The following is a 24,104-nucleotide window of genomic DNA, read 5'->3' on the forward strand; positions in this document are numbered from 1 at the left end:
ACTATTACCCCCTGCATTGTTCTCTTGACCTTGTATGCTTATTTTTTCTCCTCCAGTATCAAAACAATATTAATATGAGATTAATAGAGAGAGCTGAAAACATACTCAAAAGAATCAAAAACTTTTGATTTGTAGAAAGATCTCTTTCACAGATTCATTTAACACTTATTTTTAATAAAAGCATATAATCTTGTTAGATGCAACACTTTACATGCTATGCCATCCTTCCTGAACTGTCTTCTACTTCTCTGAGTGCCCTAGATTTGAATTCTAAAAGGCTCATCCACCTCAAATACCTACCTGAATTGTCATTTCATTTCAACTACATGACTTCAGTCTGGTCAAGTGATGTTCAGCACAGCTGCACCCTCCCATGTTCATTATTCATCTTAATAATTAAGCCTAACTGTTTGGGAACTAACACTTAAATACATACCATAAGAAAACATTTGCTGTTTGTAAACTGGCTATTTAAGGGCTACCCATGCATGTGTTTGGCTGCTCAATGTAGAAAATTATAAATGTTGCATTTATCATTGGTAGAAAAGTAACAATCCTCCTTATCCTGCTTATTATAAATTGAAATGAGAATTTTATTTTGGCAGAAATCTGCTAACCAAAATACTAAAAATAAGAATTAATATAGTATTACAAGCTAGATAGACTACTATGGGGGGCAATGCATTAATTTGTAAGAGAAGTTTAGGAGATCTGCATTTATGTAGGATAAACCTGACATTTACTGTTAGTCTTATTACCCAGGAAACCTTCAAAAATGAGATTTTTAAAAAAAGGCTTTCCTGCCTTACTATTATTACACAATATTCACACAATTATTCTGAACTTGCTATATCTTTAATCAGTAAGATCTCAGTTCAGGGTCTGTGTCCTGCCAAAGGATCACAAGGCAACCAAACCAAGTCACTGCTGTGGGTTCAGATTTTGCTATTACAGTTTCAAAGCCCTCAAATATTATCGTTTCAGCAGCTCTGGGTGGAAGTTAAACAAGTTCACTTTGGTCCTGGTTTGTTTCGTTTTTTTCAGTTTAGGTGAACAAGTTTCTGAGTAAAAATGCAACTTACAGCATCTTGAAAACCAAACAGCACAAGCTGCACTTGGCTGATACCATGGCTGTCAAAGTCCAACTCCAGCTTCAATTTTGAAAGTGTGGTTGCGATGATTTTGCGATCAGTGGACCGTACAAACTCTCTGAGGCTGGAAACGAGTGTTGTGATATGTTCCCATTTTAGCTTGGGTTCTTCAGCTCCCTGGCAGAAGAGAGAGAAAAGAAATAGTTTTGATAGTCATATTTTTTGAAACATACATCCAGAAAGACTTCAGTTAATAATGTCAGCTGGCAGTATGGGTTTTCAGAAACTGCTGCTATGGTTAAGGGGAAGGTGCAGCTGCAGGTCAGGTGCTGGTGGCAGCATAACTGCAGCAGCACAGAGCTCTGGGGCTGGGCTCCCTGGGGACAGGCAGGGGGGAACTCATTGAACAAGTGGCTGACTTCATTTTACACCATTTGCTGAAGAATGTGTGCACACTGCAGTGTGTATGTGTCTTTCTACAGCAATGAATAAAGGATATGAATAAATGTACTGTACACTGGGTACTACAAATGACTCATAATTGCAAACACACACATGCTTTGCAGTGCTTCTAATTTCTGGGTACCTCTCAGAGACAATGTGCAAAGTCCTACAGCAGCATTTAAAAGAAGAGATTAGTCAATTATGCAGGAGGCTCACAAAGGTACTGCTTGTTTCTTATGTAATTTCCTAATTTCCCTTAATACAGAACTTCTACACTTGACTGTTCTTAAAGCAAGTCTACAAAGATCTCACCTTTCTAGTATAAATATTCATATGCCTATTTTTAAAAAGCTTTTGTGAGCATGATCTACTAAAAGCAAAAAGCTCAAAAGCATTCATCAGAATAACCAGCCTAAGTAACCAGGAAGCAGAGCACTGTCTTTGCTCTTATAAGTAAAGTTATGTCAAGTGAATGCAAATTTCAAAGCCAAATCTTAAATTAAGCCAGAGTTGTAGTTCAACATGAAGTATTAGATGCTTATTCTGAAGGAAGTAAAGTAAATATTTATATAGACTAAGGACATCCAACATTGATTTCTGTAAAAGAAGGACATATGGCGTTTGGTTCTATTGCATTTGCCAATTTTATGCCATGAATGTTATGGCTGGCCAGACACCAAGAGCTCTTGTTTGCCAGTAACACTAAGCTCTTAACTATAGTCAAGCAATTCTGATCAGGATGAAACAAGGATAATTTTATTGAGAATGAAGCTTAAAAAAACTTCTAGTGCAGTCAAAAATACCACTGACTAAAACATCCACCTGAGATAAAAGGTCCTAGCCTCTGATCTTGATCTGCCTTGAAGAATTCACCTGATGACTTTCTATGCAGAAGTGGATCTCTCAATGCTCTGCAGTAGCCAATCTTCTTTCCAGGTAAATAATTAAAAAGCCATTAGGGCAGATAGGTAAATGCACACCATAGCCCTGGACTAGAAGATCCAAGTCCACCAAGGCATGAGGCACTGTGGGGACAGGAAGAGCATTATGACTTGCTAATTAGAAATAGTGACCCATTTTGTGAGGGGCATTCTCCTCCCTAGCCCTCAAACCCAATGACTTTGCTGAAAGCTTTCTTGTGAAAAGTGTTTGTGAAGAGAAAAACTCTATGAAATCCTAAACCCTATGATGAGGCCTAACAAGCAAGCCAGGCTTGTTCTATTAGTAGCATTTGTCAAGGGAGAAAACAGTCTTTGGGAGTCAGAGCTCAGCATCCTTTTGAAGGGCAGCCAGTCACATGAACATGAGTTTTGAACTCTTTGGCTCTAAAATTCTGTGTCTCCTCTCTCAAGCTGTTCCAGCCCAAGCTGAGAAATGCATGAAACACAGAGCACACTCTCTGGGATTTGTGACTGAGTTTCAGCCTCTCACAATCACTGATTATTACTTGCATACACATGCAAAAACTGTGTCTTTTACAACACACTCTCACAAAGCACAGATCACAAATGTCTTTCGCACTGCCTTATCTTTTAACATTTTCTGTAGTTACCAGGATAACTGTGGGTTACTCTCTCCCGGTCCCAAGAGTTAGAAGCTGTTTTTATTTGCATGGCACCCATTTCCATTTACATGCATAATAATCATACTGTTTTGCATCAATTTCTAAACACTAGTGTCTTTAGAAGATGAGCTGTCACGTTTTATACAAATGTTTTAGACCAGCAATACTTTGCCTTGAGAGTGAAGTGAATCAATTAACTACTAACACACACACAAACAAGAACAAAAAATCCTGTCATCCAATTACAGTGTTGCAACACTTAGCAGTGAGGTCATGATCTGTTATTTCTTCAGTGCTGTCCTGAACTGACACATCATCATAATGAATCATCCCCACAAAAGAGTGCCAAAAGGTCATTCTGCAATTATTTTGTTGTTTGTTGAAGTTCTCACAATTACTACATCATCCCTCCATACATGCTCCCAACAGCACTGAAGGATAGGTGCAATTTGTTTTCTTCCCAGCCCCCTCTTTCCCCTGTAATGGCTGTTGGCTAGGAGGCAATGGTGTATCCATCAGCCCCATTTTTTCTATACAATAGCCTAACATAAGGCCAGAGCAGGCCAAAGGACCCAAACCTCCCTTTGTCAAACCAGTCAGTTGGAACACAGAACTTTAAAAGGGGGTCAAGATAATCCACTCCTGGAGATCATCTACCTTATATGAGTTACTCAAATTTGAAAAGCACTGGAAAAATAGAGTATCATGAAAACATGTTTTTCTGTTGTCTTGCCAGTGCTAATACCCAGGTATATACATAGTAATTACAAACAAAAAAGGCCTATTTAATGCATCATGAACAATTTCAAAGCCTGTTTTTAATAGCCCAAATCAAACAGTAAAAAAAAAAGCTTACATGTTGTATGCTTTCTAGTTTAATCAAACTTCATTTCTAGCTGCACTACTGTGTTTAATTTCAAGAGTTCCAGGTAACTGCAGAGAAGTCATAGAATTCCATAAAATTCTTGCTGCCCTCTGGAATTACCTGAGTCAAAGCTTCCATCAGGTTCCTCACCACCTGCTCTTGGTCCTCAGTTAATATTCTGTGGAGGGTGGCTCTCCTTTCACTATCCTTCTTCAGCATGAAAAACCCAGAATCTTTCTCTTCAGGTGAAGGAGGTGCACTGTGATCCTCAAAATGTTCATCTGGGATGCTGAATAACACAGTGAAAAGAAACATTACAAAACCCATCCTGATGCACACATTCCTAATCTAACAAAAATGTCAGGTAGGTCTTTACCTCAGAAAAAGGGACCGGATTCCCTTCCCATCTTTTTCTCCACAGGATTTGGCTCTTGTTTTGAAAGAGAATGGATCAATTTTTAATTCTGTATCAGGTGAGACAGAACCATATTCACTGCTGCTACTTGTATCTTCCACCAGAACAGGGACAGGTAAGGATATGCTCCGAAGATACTCTATTTGTATAGGAATATTCAGAAATTAGAATTTAATAATGCCATCAGAGTTTTGAAGTGAAGATTATTTTTTCAGAGGAGACAGAAAAACTCCAGCCTTCCCACATACACAAAACACAAAATATTAGAGAAAAATTGACAAAAAACACCTAAAAATTTTTTGTCTGGAATAGAGTTATCTTTCAGGTATGTTTTTATTCCTGAAAGATGGAAATGCTGGGCTTCTTGAGAGTTCATTCACAGAACTTCAACACTGAAGTGAATGTGCATCCCCTATCATGACTTCCAGCAATAGGAGAACTTTTCTACAGGGTAAGTCATCCAAGCACCTTCCAAGATCTTAATATTATGGGTGTATATATTTATATATACACTACATATAAGTGTATATACTAAAACAGATATAAGATACATTTCTTCATCAAATTCATTTGTACAAGTTTAATTCATAACCATTGACTAGTAATAATAAACATGCAGGTAAGTCATAACTTAATTTTAAATCCAGAGCACACATTGCCACTGCAGGAAACTACTCATATCTATTTCACATATGCATATTTCAAAATGTACTTTAATATCAATTCAGCATGAAGGTAACTATGTGTGTGTTCAGTTCCCTCCTGCACTCTTCCAGTTAATTTCCTGAAAGAGAGGAATATCCTATATCCTGGTCTGACAAGGGGCTCCAAATGCATTCTGGTTTGTCACTTACAGAATTTAGTCTAATAAAAATCTATGCTATCATTCTCCATAAACCTTGGTTCTGTGGCTACCATGAAACAGCCATTGGTTTTCACCAAAAGTCCCCATAAACGACAGCACAGCCCTACAATCCCACCTGCCTGCACGATTAAGCCATAGTCTGGTAGGATTAAAAACAGTATTTCAGATATGCACAATGAATTAGATGCTCCTAACAGAGAAGGGTCACTTATCTTCACAATTGTGATCACTTCTCTTTCCATCTTTTTAGTGTTGAGAAATTATACCAAGGTAAGTGATAACTACAGTATCTACACAGGTATGGTTTTGATGGAGAAGCAGGTTAAAACTCACCATTTGTGTTGGCTGAAAGGACTGTGTGAGAAAAGGAAAGAGAAAAAAGGAAGTTAAATATGCTGAAATTAACTGAGAAAAGTCTAAAGGGTAACTTCCCATTTTTATGGATTATCTCAATTCTCCTGGCTGCAGTCTCCAAAAGTGTAATTTATTGCAATTTAATTTTATTCTGAGGGGGTGGAAACTACAATAAAAGTGATCATCAACTATCATCTCTTTACCTGATATTATTCTTTCTTTAATATCATGCTAAAAACATACAGAAGATATTTTCCCAAGTATATATCTACACACAATAGAATATGTTATTACTGCTCTCAAAACTCCTTTGCTACTTTCCATAATTTAGAACACTACAGGAAATGAACATTTCCTGAAATGAAATTTCATGAAACAAAAATAATGCAGTGTATGCACATTTGCTATGGAACAAAGATTAATTCTGCTTATGTAGAAAACTCCACTGAGAGTTAATAGCCTGTTCTAACCTTACACAAAATATACTCTATATAAATATTTTTTCAATGAAAACGTATGCAAATTTAAAAAGAGGGGAAAAAATGAAACAAAAATGCAACAACCATAAAAGCTGCACAAAATCACAGACTTTAAAAAAATACTAGAAATATTTCTATAAATTGCCTTCTGCGACAACATGGTAACAGAATTCTGATAAAACAGCATTTCTGCAGTAAGCTGCTGGTAGAGAAGGCCACAGCTGAGCATTCACATGGGATGGAGATCCACTGTGTTCCCCTTAAAGACTAAATCAGCAGTTCCAGGAAACATGGGCAAGAGGAAACTTCCAGATTGAATTTAGCAATGCTTACCTGAGAGCTTTGAAGGAGACTTTCTTTTCTTGCTTGAAACCTTCAAGAATTCATCTATAAGTAGCTCATGAGCAAAAGCTCGTTTATCAGGATCTGGTTCAAAGCAACGCAATATGAAAGCCTTGGCTTCTGCAGACATGGATTCAGGAATTTCTGGGTGTATTTTAAACATCCCCACCTGAGACAAATAAAGGGAGAAACAATGGCCTGAACTGTTCTTCCCCCAAACACTAAACATCAACAAAAAATTGTTTAGATAGTAGAAGTGGTATATCATTTTCAGGTTTTAATATTAACTTATACAACTAGTTTATTAATTCAGAGAAAAAAACCCAAACTATTACAAACTGCATAAACAATTGCATTTAAAAACCCCCACAGCTGCAAGTCGAGGCTCTTCACAAAGCAGAGAACAGTTTCTTTTTCTCAGTTTGGTGTTTTTTCTTAATACCCAGGCTGCTGAATAGCTGCTATCTCTCTACTAATCTATTCAAAAATACACAGCATTCCCTCTCAGGTGAATCAGATTATTGTTCTTAACAGAATCCAGGCACTTCCTTTATCTCCCTTTCTTGCAACCTTTAATTTTCCAAAACAGTCATCAGATCTCCTGTGTTTAGAAATATGACTCAGCTGTACAAAGAAGATATCTGACCTTAAACATGGCTGCTTGTGGTTCTCCCAGTTCATAAAAGGGGGGTTTCCCTGTAGCCATCTCAATGATTGTGCATCCCAAAGACCAGATGTCTGCAGCCTTCCCATAGCCACGTGGCCCTTTGTCTATGATCTCTGGTGCCATATACTGGAGAGTACCTGTTTAAAACACACTCTTTTTTGTTAACTTAGGTGTAATAATGCTGCAAATAGCTAAAAGACAAGAGGAACAAAATGACTGAGGAGTTTTTAACTCAGAAGAGTTAAAAAATCTCCTTTTATTATTCAAAATTCAAAAATTTTCACATGCATTCTATATAAAACTCAAAATACTGATGAAGATATTAAAGCATTTGGTATCATCTACGCATCTGGAGATCCCTTCTCAATGTCAATGACAACTGCAAAATGTCTCGATGAGCTTTGGATCAGAGAGAGCTTTCTTTTTTTTTTTTTTTATATCTTAAGATTAAAATATGGGAAAGCACTCTGAATTGTACCCAGAGAGGAAAAGGAAGAGAAACCTGAAATCTTAACCTAAAGGAGTAGCTGAGATGAACATTTTCTTCTGAAGTAAGGGAAGTAATGCGACACATCGTCCTGCGCTCTGTTCCTTTTTCAGAAGCAATGGAAGAGCAAAGGATGGAATTAAAGTAACAGCCACTTCTCATTTTACATATCTATTTTATGCAGTGTCACTGCATGATTTAACACCCAAATCAAATTATCAAGCAGAGGGAGGAGCAACTGAATGACAGGTTCTGCAGATACGCAATTCTGGCCATGAAGCCAGAATGTCCAAGCCAATCATGAAAGAAAAAGATCAGCAAGATGAAAAAGCTACACGCACAAAGGACACAGACTCAAAGCAAGCACAGGAGAGACACAGCTCTTCTGTTGTAGAGGACTTTGATGTCACAAGTGGAACATCCAAAACAGCACTCTCTTTGAACAGTGCATACAAGTACAGCGTGTAGCTTAAGCGTGTAAGCTTATATATCCGAAAGTTATTCTTCCAGTAACCTTTTATACTGATTTGAAGTCAATGAAAGTTCAGCATCTGTGGATTCTGACCCTACATACACAGTTCGAGTGAGGATAAGAAAAATCTCCTCTGGGAACATACCAGTGAAGGTTTCAGTACAAGGATTGATTCCTGCAAGTCTCTTTGAAGTTCCAAAGTCCGAAATCTTTAACACTCCACTGTATGTGTTGATAAGCACGTTATCACCCTGAGGAAAAGAACATGCAGAGCAATTATTTTTCTCTGCAGACCCTTTATCTAAGACTTTTTGCATAACCTGTTTCTACAATACACTCTTTACTAAGTAAGTGACTTCTTAAGAGAGGAGATGAAAGAGAAATCAATACTGTTCCTGCTGTATGCAATCCCATTAACAAAACCTTCATCTTAGAGTGAATTTCCCCTCTTACCAGAAGGAGTTCAGTTAAAGAACACTAAAAGAGGGAAAATAGCTTTTTTATAAAAAACAAGCCAAGTACTTTTTCATCTGCAATCTCCTTGGAAAAGAACTTGCTAATTATACCATCAACAATCTTCTTCACTTCAATCAGATTTTATGAAAGTTCAGTCATGTCTTTGAAACCAGAAAACAAAGTATCTACTTTGTCACATATTAGGTTGTTATATGAGAATTTTCCTAAAATAGAAAAAAAACCCAACATATTTTGTTGGTGCAAATTGAAACCAACAATGGTTCACCTATGTAACCCATGGTTGAGAATAGCAGAGAGCTTTCAGAAAAAAAGGTTTTAAACTGCAGGATAAAAAAATGGTTATGCAGCTACATAATACTGCCAGGCTTAACTCTCTGCAAATCCTTACCTTTATGTCTCGATGCACTATTTGATTATCGTGGAGGTATTTTAATCCTTCAAGAATCTGCTTGGTGTAAAAGCCAATTGTCTGCTCATTATTTTTTAATGGTCCCCATTTTGATCGTAGAAGAGCAGAAAGACTGCCTGTAATTTTGGAGAGCAAAGAGTGAGAATAAAAATGCAATTAAATTCTGCTTTCTCCCCCAAAGGAAAAAAAAGTAACAAGAAGCATCAATCCCAATCCAAGTGTAGGCATCTCATCTATAACCAAAGTTATCTCCAGTCAAATGCTTTCTTGCATCACCACTGGCCTGTGCAATTAAAGAGAGAGTCTCAGTATCTCCTGGGCAGTTTGCAAAAACTGAAGCCCATGGGAAGGACTTGCATTGGAGAAGCTTATGGAGGACTGTCTCTCTTGGAAGGGAGCCCATCCCTGCTGGAGCAGGGTAAGGAAGTGAGAAGTCCTCCTCTCGAGGAGGAAGGAGTGACAATTTCCATGAACTGATCACTTTCCCCATCCCCCTGCACCACAGGTAGGAGAAGAGAAAATCCTAAGTGAATCTTAGTCCAGAAAGAAGGGAGGGGTAGGGGGAACATGTTTCTAAGATTTGGCTGTATTTCTCATTACCCTATCTGACTGGGTTGACAATGAATTAAATGAGTCTCCCCGAGTCAAGTCCATTCTGCCTGTGAGGGTAACTGATGAGTGATCTCTCCCTGCTCTTATCATGACCCATGAGCCTTGGGTTGCATTTTCTCTCCCCTATCCAGCTGAGGAGCAAAATGACAGAGTGGCTTTGGTGGGCACCTGGAATCCAGCCAAGGTCAGTCCATCACTGATTTGTAGGTAAATGGAGCTCACCTGCTATAGCAATGATCTGAGATTTATTGGTAGCACACCGTATCTAACTACTCAAGCAGTTTGAAAACACAGTTTCCCCTATTGATTACAGAAAGAGACACTGTAGAATATTACACCTGTATGAAATATGTCTCGTGGCCCTATTTTTATACTTTTAAAATGCTAAAAAACCAAAAAAAACAATCAACCACCAAACCAGTCTTCTCCCAAAACTTACCACCTGGCACCTGTTCCATGAATATTTTGATGAAGCCATTCTCACTAAGAGAACCTAAATACTGGACAATGTTCTTATGTTTGAGATGCTTATGCAAAGCTATTTCTTCATGCAGAGGTTGGGAGTACCTGGAAAGAAAAGAAGCAGTTTATTCTTCACCTGGGTGAAAAAAGCCATGAAACAGCTTACTTTGAAAATGAGTATTTGTTAAATGAATTTAACAACACTGTTTGTGACCAGCACGTACTAAAATATTATCTGTTCATATGTAAATACAAATAACATATAAAAAATATAATATTGTGTATTCATACTTACAAAATGTTACAAACGTACATAGAGTGAGGAAAACAAAATTCTGAAAAATAAACTACACTCCACTCTAATTCCAAGAGAACAGTTGTGAAAGTAGTTGGATTCATATTGGTGCCAAAGTGAACTAGTAAACTATAAAGCCAGTGTATAAATAAAAACAGTTCAATAGTGAAAATTAATCACCATTTAAATTTTATGGTAGAAGCCTTTGCTGAAGTCTACATGGGGCATCAGAGTAAGAAAACAGAAATAATTAATCAAGATATATTTAAAACAACAGATTGAAACAACTTTACCGAATTCAATTTAGTCCAAGGTAAAGTATTTTTAAGATATATGCTTTTCAACAGTCTTCTTGGCAAGAAAGTTTCTGGAGTCAGGATCTGTCTCCAGTGTTGAATACCACCAGAATTCAGCAGCTGATGTGTGAGGTAATGTATTAGTTCCATCCTGAGACTCCTCCTAACTTAGGCCTGCCCTAACCCTTCCCTTGGAGGTGGGTCAGCTGCCAGATTTTGTGTATTTTCTGTGTATTTCTGGCAAAATGTAGACAATATGCTGACAGTCTGGTAGCTGTCTTCTCTAAAGCACTAACATCTGTGGCAACACTTTCAGGGTAGCTGAAATACATGAAGGACACTGACCTCTTTCTGTCAGCCCAAATGTGAAAAGTACTTGCAGCATTTGCAATTGAGGTTGTTATGGGAAAAGTACCTGTGACTTCCACTCCCTTTTATCACCTCTCCCTCAAAGAGCATCAAGACACTAGTAGAGGCTGAGCTCTTAATATAGTGTAGGGAAAAGAAAAATGATCATCTGAAAATCCCACTGGAGAACTGTTGCAGAAAATAATTATTTGGTTAATGAAAAGTATGATTATGCAACTCTGAGTCCGTTTACTAAAAACTAATTTGAGTTTTGTCTTACCTCTCCACATGATTATAAATATTCTGACTACATTGTTAGTCATACAGAAATGCTAAATCCAAGATTGTATTCCTGAGTTCTGCTAATGAGATATTAATTCTAAGCAGCAGCAAAAAGACCATTATAATTCTTCTTCCTACACTTTTAAAAAGCACAGTTGAGATTTGAGCAACAAAATAATTTTTCAAACAAAGTAAAGCCATAAGAAAATTTTTCCCTAGGATGAAGCACTTTTTGCTTTAGAATTTAATCACTAGAAGACTTTAAATGGTATGAACAAAAATTCTTAATTATCATCATAGAATGGTTGGAGTTAGGGACAGACTTTAAAGCTCCAACCCTCCTGACATGGGCAAGGATATCTCCCACTGGACCAAGTTGCTCAGGGCTTTATCTGAGCCCTGTCAGTCACTCTTCCCTTATCTGCCACTGCTGTAACCCTGTCACAGAAGGCCACCAAATTTGTTAGGTGTGATTTGCCCTTAGTGTTGCCACGTCCACTGTCATCAATCATCTCATTATTTTCCATGGGCCTTAACACAGTTTTAAAGAGCACCTATTCCATTATCAAAATCAGCAGAGAGGTAAAACCTTCATTAAGTTCCCTGGGTCTTCCTTATTCCCTTTTTAAAAAGAGAGGGTTTATTTCCCTTTTCTGGTCAGTGGGAACCTATGGATGCAACTCTTTAGGCCCCATGGACATGTGCATGTTCAGGTTCCTCAGATGGCCTCATACCTGATCTTCTAGAGAGGGTGGTTTTTGATTCTCCCAATCCCTGCCCTTGCCTCCTGTGGCTTGGGTGGTGTGGCTGGAGCAATTGTTGAAGACTCAGCATTCTAATGTCCTGGACGCCCAGGCCTCCTGTTTCTTCCTGGAGAAGGTCCACATGTTCCCTAGCCCTTCTGTTATCACCATGTACTTACAGAAACTTTTCATGATGCCCTTGACATCCCTGGCAAGATTCAATTCTGTTAGGTGCTTTTGCTTTGCTAACCTGATCCCTGGCTGCTCAGACAATATCCAATTTCTGTGTATTCCTCCCAGGCTACGTGTCCTTGCTTCCACCCTTTGTAGGCTTTCTTTTTATGTCTGAGTTTTCCAGGAGATGCTTTTTCCTTCAAGCAGCTGTCCTGGCTTTTTCTCCTGGTTTCCTCTTTGTTGGAATGAAGAACGTGTCTCTGTAGTCTAACATTTCCTGACAAGTATATTATTCAACAGATTTTATTCAACATATAGCAAAATTGAAGACTCACTGTTTTTTGCATGGAAATATTTTAATTTCCAGCCCTGCCTGACTCAGAACTTAAACATTTTTTACAAATTCAAAAGGTGGTAATTCTTACTTATAAAATAATACAAATTAACTTCAGAGATTGTTTTCTTTCTATAGACTTCTTTCAAAGTGTGAATAGATCAGGTTACAACTGACCAGAAATGAATTAATAAATCTTTCTCACTTTGCTATTAAAAGAATAATACTTGAAATTCTTTCTGGAAGCTTCTAAACATTTAGATAAAAGACTAACAGCCTCCTAACAATCTCTTTTTGTGGTACCCTTCGCACACTGAACCTGAAACCTATTCTGTTAAAAATTCTTTTTAAATGTGTATTGGAAAAGGAAAATCTGGATTTTTTTTTTCTTTGAAGTAGTTACTACTGTATTCAGGCTATCTTTCTATTAACCACAGTTGTTACAAGAAAATTTCTTCTAACATACATAAAACTTGCAACTATTTTGGGTCAACAGATTGTTTTATGCAATAAGGTAATACTTTCTGGGAAATCATAACATATATTGAAGTTCAATTTGAAATAACAATATAGAGGATGGAAAGATTCCTGTCTCCATAATCTAAGTTCTAATACCTTTAAGAGATTATGAGAATGGAGAAATTATTAAACCACAAATCCATTTGACCAGCCAATGTATAAATGAGTTCCAAAAGATCAAAAAGTGCTAATTTTTAAACATCAAAGAAAAAAATAAGTCAGAACAGAATAACCAAAAGGACAGACCCATGAAGAAGAAACTGAGCTAAGCTTGACAGCTTAATACAATCAGTTTCCCTTGGAAACTCTTTAGATTTCATACCATTTTTATCACAATATTTGTGGAAATCTGTGTATACAAAATAGCATAAGACTATGAAGACCAGTAGACTTCATATACACAAATACTAAGGACATGAAGTGAAGTGACTGGTCCTTACATGGAAAACTTAATACAGGAGAGAGGGCTACACATACAGAGACACTCAGCATTAAAAAGAAATTAACCAAGAGATTATTCCGCATGATTTATTCTAATGTTGAAACTTCAAAATATTTGGTGCAAAAACAAGAAAGAAAAATGTCTTTATCAACAATTCAGGCCCAGAATTTTAAAGGACTGCACAAATAATGAATTTCAATAAGTCTTTTATGAGGACATGCCAGAGTATGTCTAGGTAGAGAGGGCTTATGACCAGGTGTTTGAAGTAATATTTGGCACTTCAGTGGGTTTTTTTGTTTAGTTTTGTTTTGCTTCAAAGAAAAAACACTAGTACCAAACCCAGCAAACATCTAAATTCTCAATTGTGATCACAATCTACTCCACAACTTGGAAACATTTAATTACAAAGAAAGGGAACACTGCTATATACAGCAGACAGGTAATATATTGGCAGCTTTGAAGAAGAGGCACTCTTTGATCAGCAAATTGATTGAATAACATTAATGATGAAATCATGTAATGCCCAAAATTCGGAATTAGCCAGAGTTACTATACCTGCTGTCTCTCTCCGGGATTTCTTTAATTGCAATTCTGACTTGATTGCTCAGATCTCGTCCTGCATACACAATGCCGTACGTCCCTTTTCCCAGAATGACTCGCTCACCATTCTCATCATACTCATAATCATACTGCAGAGCAAACAACAACAACATGAAATGGAGCAGAATAGCACTTATTCCATCTGACCCTGTGATCATAACTAAGGCATCCAAGATGCCAGTAGCTTTCTGCAGAACACAGAGGATGAAGGAAAAATAACACTTTAAGATGATGACTGGGATGCCGTGCAGACACACCGATGTTTCCCCAGTGGCTTCTGAGGTGGCCTTCTCAGGGAACAGCTGAGGTGGGCTGTACCCAGTCGGTGCAGCTCCAAATCGTGTCTCAGAGAGCAGCTCTGCCAGCAGGAGCTGCACAAGCAGAGCCGACAACAGAGGGCACTCACTCTGCACCAGCCGGAGCCCGGCTGCTGCTCGGGCACAGGGAGCAAGGCAGGACACGCTTCATTCCTTCCAGGGGCCCTCCTGACCTCCCCACGACTTCCAAAACCAGCACAGCCTCAATTCTGACACTGCCAGGACTGCCAGCAGACTGTGCCAGTGGAGGTTAGTCAGCACTGAGGCGCATTAAGCGTGGTTTCAGCTGAGTTTGAATTTCAAACAGTCTAAGGCCAGCCCCAAAACATTTGTTAGAGAGATTACCAATGGGTCCCCTTGTGTAACACTGACACTGAATTTTACAAGCTCACTCCTGTGCTAAACCCAGTAGCTTAGGCCTAGTTCAAGTTTTTTTTTTTTTATTTTCTTCCATATAAAGACAGCTATCTTTTTAATAAAAGAAAGAACTTGCTACTTCTTTCAGTAGTTTGTTTAAAAAATGAATTATTGTCATGGTAGTCATGCCTCTTAATTCAATTCTTTTGTTTTCATTATTAAATTACATTTTTATTCAACAGAGTAAAGAGACCATTAGCACATTGCTATTTTTCCTGCAAAAATACTTACCACTGTAATGAAGTCACCCACTGCTTCTCTTTTTGCTAAAATAAACAAACAGGCACCCTAAGGTTCTCCACAGAGGCTCTTTTTCTCTGCCGCAACTCACCCCAGTGGTTTCCCTGTGTTCAATCTCTGATTTCAGAGAGAGAATGTTATAAAATGTGTTATAAAATGCTAACATCAAAACGGGGACAGAGAGCTGTCTGTATTCATCACATAGCACTGACTCTCTCAGTTAGTTATGGATGTCTCTAGAGCTTCAAGACACCAGAATTTCATGTGATAGGTCAGGGGCTTGTACAATAGGTATTCTATTCTGCTCCCTGCCACCTCAAAGAAGGCTTAATCACCTTAAGAACTGCATTGCACCCAATAGTCCAGTACTCCCTCTCCAACTATGTGTGTGTCCAGATAAAACTCCAGGTGAGAACACAGTGTAAACAGTAACTTCACTAATTAACTTAATTAATCCCTAGAAAAGGAATGAATAATTTACTTCAGTGAAGCGCTAGACTAGAAGCCCTTAATTTTGTATGTTGAGAGAAAAAAAAGTACAAATACCTCTAGAGAGTCTCCATCACATTCCCCTTCCTCTGTAGTCTTCCCCATTTCTTCAGTGATACTGTTCACCATGTCAAAAAATCTGTACCAAAAATAAAAAGGAGAGGAAAAAAGCAAACACACTTGAGACAGTAAATTGAGACAGTAATTTAAGACAGTATAGGAACAAAGTAATAAAGGGATCAAGAGAGGAATTAAGTACAGCAATTATTATTCTATATGACTACATATTATGTAATAACAATGTATATATAAGTACAATTTATACAGCCAGTATAAATTCAGTATTCAAGTTTGCATTTCTTGCAGAAGAAAAATTTTGTTTACATGGTTATTTAGCCATCAAAATCTGAAGTTTTTCTACTCCTTTTGCATGTGCAAAAAAATCCATGATATCTGAAATTACCAGTGGGATTAGTATTTCAAAATCCACAGCTCAGTTGAAATGCTCATCCTATACCACATTTCTTTATGTCCATTGAAAGCACTGAAGCATCATGAGAAGTGCCGGGAAGTTTTGCTACATTTGGAAGAGCTTTTGCAGTGTAGGAATGCTAGCTTCAAGTTTTTCCTTGAATGGAAAGGATTTCATTTAAAAAAATACTATTATAAATTCTATCCTTTTGAAAGAAGGCAAGTACAAAAACCATGTCATGCTAAGGTATTGCTTACTTATCTCATCAGAAGAGCTCAGATGTGAAGGGGAATGAACATGGTCAAGAACATATATGAACTGGAATGGATGAAAGACAAGCTAGAAGTTGGGCTTTGAGGTGGATCCAGTCATTAATAGAGAGCTCTGCAGTGCTTTTAGGCAAATTTGCAGCCATTTTAGCACAAAAAGATGTGAAATTTCTTTTGGGAATGCTTCCAGGATCAATTCAACACCATAGCCTCAAGCTTGTGGAGCAGAAACACAGCTTAGAGAAACTGAGACACCCCTAATTTTGTGCAACAAAGCTTCGTCAAGTTTCCTGCAGGGACAGAAGAACAATCTTATTTATGTAAACATATGCTAATATAAAGGAAATCAAGTATGTTGGTTTTAATTGTAAGTAAAGCTGTATTTACAGTTACAGAAAAACTTGACCAGACTTTGTTGTTACTCCAAATGTTCCCACTTCAATAAGTCCTAAAGTTTAGGATGCTTTGTTGGACTGGGGGCACACAATTTTAGTAAAATGTAATATTGTAAGTATCACAAAACTAATCCCAGAAAGGTGTGTGTAAAAAATAATTAGATTTATAATTGTAGTTGCTTCTAATGTTTGCCTGAGCTTGTTCTTTGACCCTTCACACATCAGATCTCCAGTGTATTAAGGTACACAGGGTGCTGTGCATTAAGCTTTAACACAAAACACACTGATCACTGAGGACGCTCAGATCAACTTTCACCATAGTTCTGAAACAGTCAGTCCCTGTTGTGCATGCAGGGATCTATCCCATCACAGGCCATGGCTTTTTGAAATAACACTGTGACTCACCTTCTACAATGAAGTTCTGTGCAGAAATAGATTTGAAAGTCATCCGAGTTGTGCAGCACATACAAGAAACAGCATCGTTCTTCAAACTTTGAAATGCTGAAAGAACACCCAAGAAAGTTATTGAAAGACGCATTTAGACTTCTACCAGCTTTGTCAAACCATGAAGATCAACCCATTTAACATGGGAAAGCACAAGATTAAATCTGAGAATCCATAGCTTTTCCTTATTGTAAAATCACTCTTTTGTATCCTCTAAAGTTCAAATTCTGATGTTTGCTATCATACAGCTTGCTCCGCTAGTCTACACATTGCTCAACAAATAGTAGGAGCAAAGAAATTCATAGGAAGATTTCCATTGACCTCTAACATTTTTGTCTTCAGTACATTTAGGTAAGGGCTTGCAACCAGAGTGAAACATCCTTTAAGGATCATATTAGAAAGTTAGACGTTGAACTGAAAGGAAGAGTTCTTTGTGCTTTAGACATCAGCCACAGCTCAATTTTGAACACAAAAATTTATACTCCGCTCCTTGCTAATTGGTACCTTGATAGTAAGTAGGAAAAGTGTTTTTAAATTAAGTCAGCATCTAAATATGAGGTGAATTACTTTATTACACTTGCCCGCTCACGTCTTCCTTCAGTTTTGGTTTTATCTGCTATAACTGCAGAGCAAAGATAAAAGAGGAGGCATGTATGCCATTTTCTTATGGATGCATGAATGTCTCAGTGCAAAAACAGAAGAGGTGCAAACTCTTGTACAGTTGCCAGTTTTCCACCCCAAGTAGGCGGCAGTTCGTGCAAAGATATTCATTCACCAGAACTGTTTTGTATGCATGTCATTACTCTGCTTCTTATAGAAAATATTAAATGTAATTTGAAATAGCTCTTTCTTTAACTTTGTTATATATTGAGTGCCAGCTGTCAAGCTGATGCAGTATAATTGATTCTCACCGTATTGGAAAAGGATGAAGGGAAATGGCTAGAGGTGTTACAAGGGAAAATAATGCAGTATTTGAGAAACCAAGACAAATTAAGTCTCCTTATTAAGCTTATTAATATACTGGAAAAAATCCATAGTCCTAGTGAAATCAATCTATTTTAGATGAATCAAGACAGTCATCGTGTTACTACTTAATTTGTAGCACAATAAAGTAGAATTATGTATTATGTTGTACCAAAGGATTGATGATTTGATTAATGTAACTGGGTGAATTTTTTTAAGTATCAGGAAATACTTGGAATATTGAGCCTTTAATAGGTGTTTAAGATTGTCTGATACTTGCTCTCCTTCATGGTTGCTCTATTGTAAAACCCTCTAAGTTTTGATGAACAAATGACTCTTTAGACAATCTGGGGTGTCTGCCCTTCATAAAGCTACTTATGAAAAGAGTGAGCTTCATTGTAAGAATATTTGTCTCTGGGTGTGGTGACTCATTTATTTTCACATTAGGAAAATTCATAAATGCTAACTAGTGCACACATTTAGGGAGACAGTCACCATCCTGAGCTTATAAACTAACTTTTAATTCAAGCTTTTCAAGCATAAAAGTAAACTCTCTAGAACTGGAGTAACTGATATTAATAGAATTACTCATTCAATTTCCATGTGCAGTGAAACATTTGACTGACTAAATTGTTAGCTGAAACCTGACATGCCCAGAAACCACTGACAAACACAGCAGTGAATAAAAGGGTAAGAATGTGGAGTGTACACATAGGCCGGGGAAATTCATAAATATTTAAGACCTTTAAGTGAGGGTTTACGTTGCTTATATGTTGCTTTCCTCCCTGGGAAAAAAAAAAAAAAAAAAAAGAAAAAAGCTAAACTAGGAAAAGGAAGACTAAAAAATCACCTGAATTATTACAAGACACAGGATAATTTGCTCAGAAAATGCCTCATTCTGACAGTGCCCAAGCAGATGTAGTATCCACTGACATCTGCGACAGCAGAACTGGGGCTGAATTTGCTAAACTCCACAAACACATGGGGAAGCAAGAGCAGCATGGCCTTGTGCCCAGCTCATGTGCATCCAGAACTCCCCTTAGTCAATAAGAAATACTGCAAATGCTGTAACTACTGATTACTAGTACTTCCAGAAGAAGCAGCAGATTCAACAGGTGAACTCTGGCAGGAATCACAGAAAAGGAGCTGTGTGGAACTTCAGTGTGTTTTCGAGAAGTCTAGAAGTACAAGCACCTCTTGTTGTAATTAAGTAGTCTGATGAGATTCAAAGCTCCAAGAGCTTGGGATGGAAAACAAATATCCTTTTCTCAAGCTTGTCTATGTTCTTGAGCTACAAAAGAAACAGGATGCAGACCTCTGAAGCACACTCCCACAGAAACAACACGAGTAGTGGTTATTTCATAATCCAGAACTTCTCCTGAACAGTGAGTAAAAGCCAACCTGCAGTCTAGCAAACTTCAGACAGCCACTAAATCTTCCACTGGAAAAATAAATTTCCTACCTTCTTGCTCATGTGCTGCCAGCTCTGCAGAAGAGTAGGAACTTTGCTTGATAACCTAACATGCAAAGTACCTTGAAGAAACAGCCATGTTCCAAAAGCTCTGACAAATCCTTTAAAGAATAACAGCAGTTTCTGGGCTGATTCAATAAGAAACACTTGTATTTAAGAGGTCAAGAGGGCATATGGCAGAATCAGAGGTATTTACATTGGCACACAAACCGCTAATCGATGAGTTTCTTACTCCAAAGCCAACTCCTATGACTTCCCGCATACAGAGTGTGATTTAGCACTGTTCTGCTCAGGGAGTTCTACGTACATTCCCAGTTGTTTTGCAGCTCCTGAGAGCTGAACCCTACTACTTGTGAAACAAAATGCTGATTATGCGGGCTGTTACACGGCATGCAGAAGAAGTGACCCTCTGTCACTGCAGTGAAGTATTTACCAAAAACGTGAGCCATTTCAAAGCCAGGTGTCTCTTCAGACCCGCTGTCTCCTTGTGGAGTACCATAAATATTTATGGAGCCCTTTGTCATAAAAGCCTCCAAGATCATGTACAAAGACCTGCTTTGTACATTAAGGCTGCATTTCTAAAGCTGACTCTTACTAGTCTAGAAGGGCTGAGAATCCTTATAAAGCCGAGAACTGCCCCTTCCTAGACCACTTTAAGTCTAGGAGCCTCAAAATAGCCAAAAATAGTCTTGATACAAAAATAGATTAGAAGCAGGCCTAGTTCTGCAGACTCACCCACTCCAAACAATACTTGCCTTCATAAAAGTAGGAAAAAACCCCTGTAGAACACTGAAAAATTAAGTGATCAGAAACTTGCATATATTTAAAAGAAGAAGAAAAAACCTCATTCAGCTTCATGCTTGCATAAGATAAGTATTTCCCCCTGCAGCTCCTCATGGAAGGAGCCAGAGAGCTCTCTAAGAATTCACAGTGACTCTTGGCTCATTGTAAAGTCATCTGAGTTGTTTTGGACATCTGTTCAGATGAACAGATTGGAAAATCAATTGAAAAATTAAATTATAATTCACAGTTTAAATAACCAAAGCAGGAGGTTGCACTAGAAACTGTACTGACCACAGCATGGCTTAATAAAGGGAAGAAAAAACCAAAACGACGCTAAATAAATAAATAAATTCTTTCTTTCCCTCTTTTTTTTTTAGAAGCACACAAAAACATACCGTAGCCAAAACCCAAACCAGACTGAACTAAGCATATTGTTGCAATTTTTCCCTAAAATAAGCTGAATCCCACAGGATTGAATTTTTGTGCCTACTGATAGTTTGGTGTTTTTAAGTTACTTTTTGGAAGGAAAAAGAATCATCCATCTGTGCAAAAACGTCCTGCAGACATAGCAACAACTCTGTGTATGGAACAGTTATTATTAGAACAGAGCAATGACTATTTTAAAAATGTAAGTTTTCTGGACCTTTTTTATCCAATTACACTAAAAGGAAAGTGAAAATTTGCAGGATAACAAATATAGATAAATCCTAGGGAACAGAAAAAAACAGACTAAGGTGAAGAATAGATGGCAAGAGGTTACAGCAGTGATAAAATATCACTGCCACTACAAGGTCCACAGCAGCAGCATAATACAAAATTCATTCAATTATTCCTTTTATTTCAAAACAAAAAAAAAGGAAACAACTTACCTTACTCCCCTGATAGAAGCAGCGCAGAAGTTCCACTCATGGATGCCTTTCTGTAACACACAGTAAAAAATAACTAAACAAACAAAATATTCCTCCTTTATAAGAAGAGCCAGTAGAAATATCTTCTAGAATGAAACTCATGAGATGGAAAGGGAAACACTGAAATGACAATAGTCTCTTTGTTCATTATCTGTTAACATCTATTTTTCAAGGTATTTTTTCCACCTGTAATAGAAGTTTGACAGAGAAGGAATTTGGGTTATTTCTTCACTGTTTATGCTGCAAGCATAATTTACTATTTTAGAAAACATTCAAAAGAGCAGACCAGAAGAGATGCCAGTATACTCTTGTTTGGATACTGAACTTGGGATCACATGTGATACTCAGGAAAGGAGGGGGGAAAATATTCCACCTCTGACAATAATGAGTTTGCTCTGCACACTCAATCCCTTAGTGTAGGGGAAGGCCAGGTGGAGAGAGCTACAAGTAGAAAGCCTGATGCAGGAGAGCAAAGTCGAAAACTCTTGCAAAGTAGAAAGAATTGCTCAAATATGAAGGAAAAGTGTCCAAGGAAACAGAAAGGAGACTATTTCACTAAGAATCCAGAAGAGAGCAATAAAAATGCACCAAAATTCCTAAGAGCTGCTGGAGTGAAAACATGGCTGGAAGAAAGAAGCCACCTTATGAAAACACAAAGGGCCAGTCCTCATTTATTTTCAGATCTTTTAGATTTACAGCTGTCACATTCAGCAGAACTGAGTTCTCTGTAGACAGCTATATTGCTCTACGTTTATGTTCTATTAAAACTTTTCTGTAGCAAACAGAAGCCTTTTGTATCTTCTAAAGAAAACATTCTCCTTTCAGGAAAAGTTGGAATTACACCACCTCACAGCCCTGGCAACATTGGGATCCCATCACAATGAGCCCCATATTTGAAGAACCTTTCCTTTCTGAAGCTGAAATTCATTTGTCATTTTAGTGATCTGAGCGAGGGCATACTGTCAAACAGAGACATAATCAAATGTATTCCAAAAGACTGAAAAAAGTGTAGCATATAAAATGAATAGTGAAAGATACAGAAGTCAGAACAGATACACCAGTGAAATAGTTGCATGATGTGCAGAAAATGACAGTGGAAATTACTCTCCCAGCTATAACAGCTTTCTATGATGATTCCTACATCAATTTTTTCCCCCCTCTGTAATTCTTTCCTTCCTGCTCAAATCACATTAAATGCTGTGATGCTAATATGGAATGCCTAACACAATGGCCCAAAAATACAAGCAAACATCTTTCTTGATGCGCAAGTTCCATAACTATGATAAGTGTAAAGTAAAAAGCAGTAACTTCCATATCTCTTCAATGTTAAATGGGGTAAGGTTTTCTTTCAGGGGGTAAAGGAACAGAAGAGTAGTCCAATATTAGGATTTGCATCCTTAAGTGGAAGTACTAACTGATGCTAGTTATGGCAGGTTTGTGAAATGTTGCCTGGTTCTTTCACATGAAGGAAGATCAACTCAATCCCTATGCTAACAAGGAGGGGTTTCTGAATATCCTTTTACAACTCCCTTCATATACAAAATCTGCTAGTTTCCAATTTTCCATGCTTACAAACTCTCTTCAGACCTTAACTATTGGTATTTGTCCAATTCCCACTATTGGGAATAATCTAAAACCTAAGTAAGTTAAAATATACGTCCTGAGTGGCAGAAATGCTCAAGAACCATAACAAGAAGCATTAAAATTGGTTTTTTACCTGTCATCTACGTGAAATTAATCTCTTAAATCTTAATTATCACACAAAGTTCTCAAGCAATGAAAGTTATGTCCCTTCATGATCATGCCAAGGTTTGAATACACTGGAGTAAATATGCAAGGCGTGCTATCCAAATTCAGCATCTGTTCTTTGGTTAGGCAAAAAAATCATCAACTACCCAAAACAGAACTCAAAATGGATTCAGAAGCCAAAGCAAAACAGAGACAGGCTGTTCTATTTCAAACTTACAAACAGCACTCCTGCATTCCTCTAACCCCATGCAGGCAGGGCTGCTAAAATTAGGGAATTGCAAGGCAAAGGTAATGTGCCTTCTGCAAAATAAAATGCTGTCTGATTTTTCTTGGAAGTTGTTTATCTAAAAGTCAGCATTATTAAAAACATAAATATTAAAATATATAGCAAAAAAGCAATAGAAAAGAAAGAGGCTGCATTATTTATCCTGGTATTGACTGTCATTTGTTTATTTAATACAAAAGTGCCAGCTGCAGACTCCACTGAGTTTCAGTTTGGATGTGAAATGGAAACTCAGCTTCTTTGTGCATGAAAGGAAGTTCATACACTTTGTAACTCACAGATCTTATTCTTGGAGCACTGACTAAACTCTGGAAAACAAGTAGAACCATTAATTTATGGGCCAAAATTAACTGAAATCTGAAGCAGGAATTGCTAAAGCTCTGACAGACCTATGGTTGCTAGATTGAACTTGGATAGATGAAGACATTTCCAAGCCCAGCTGTCTAACACACCCTTTCAGTAGAGATAGGTGGTGCTTACTTTTTAATCAACCCCAAAAATGCTTGTTTTCAGGCTACTAAGGGCCAAAGTATGAGTCTTCCTCTGTGCAGTAGACTGACAGATAACACATCCTTTTCCTTCACAAAATATCTTAGCAAAGACAAATATTATACTGGTTATATTCAGCTGAAAAGGAAGCTGGTGGCTCCAAATTCTTCTAGTCCCTTTTCTCCCTGTGAGGTTTCCGATGGATTCTAAGGACTCTGACAAATTGCAACAGACCACAATTGTACAGCTGAAGGTGTAACTATCAAATTGCCCATTGCATTCTTTCGATGGGTATGATGGCTCACAGGGTACAGACTATCAGTCAGACTCCTGGCTACTCAAGAAGCTCACCACAGTAAGGATCCTGGCCAGAGCAA

At 37.7% G+C, this 24,104-nt stretch overlaps 1 protein-coding gene across 1 annotated transcript in view; it reads right to left on the bottom strand.

Annotated features, from left to right (window-relative positions):
• Positions 1-24,104, bottom strand: part of MAP3K5 (mitogen-activated protein kinase kinase kinase 5) — a 97,931-nt gene that overhangs the window by 11,479 nt on the left and 62,348 nt on the right. The window contains exons 12-24 of the mRNA XM_005489219.4: positions 21,168-21,217; positions 17,043-17,138; positions 15,559-15,640; positions 13,994-14,127; positions 9,983-10,110; positions 8,911-9,047; positions 8,191-8,296; positions 7,066-7,223; positions 6,411-6,588; positions 5,578-5,598; positions 4,341-4,518; positions 4,085-4,253; positions 1,083-1,268 (exon numbers count right to left, since the gene is read on the bottom strand). Of these exons, the coding sequence (XP_005489276.2) occupies positions 1,083-1,268; positions 4,085-4,253; positions 4,341-4,518; positions 5,578-5,598; positions 6,411-6,588; positions 7,066-7,223; positions 8,191-8,296; positions 8,911-9,047; positions 9,983-10,110; positions 13,994-14,127; positions 15,559-15,640; positions 17,043-17,138; positions 21,168-21,217 (1,623 nt within the window). The remainder of the gene's footprint in view (positions 1-1,082; positions 1,269-4,084; positions 4,254-4,340; positions 4,519-5,577; positions 5,599-6,410; positions 6,589-7,065; positions 7,224-8,190; positions 8,297-8,910; positions 9,048-9,982; positions 10,111-13,993; positions 14,128-15,558; positions 15,641-17,042; positions 17,139-21,167; positions 21,218-24,104) is intronic.

This window comes from Zonotrichia albicollis, chromosome 3 (assembly GCF_047830755.1).
Source record: "Zonotrichia albicollis isolate bZonAlb1 chromosome 3, bZonAlb1.hap1, whole genome shotgun sequence".
Taxonomy (NCBI): domain Eukaryota; kingdom Metazoa; phylum Chordata; class Aves; order Passeriformes; family Passerellidae; genus Zonotrichia; species Zonotrichia albicollis.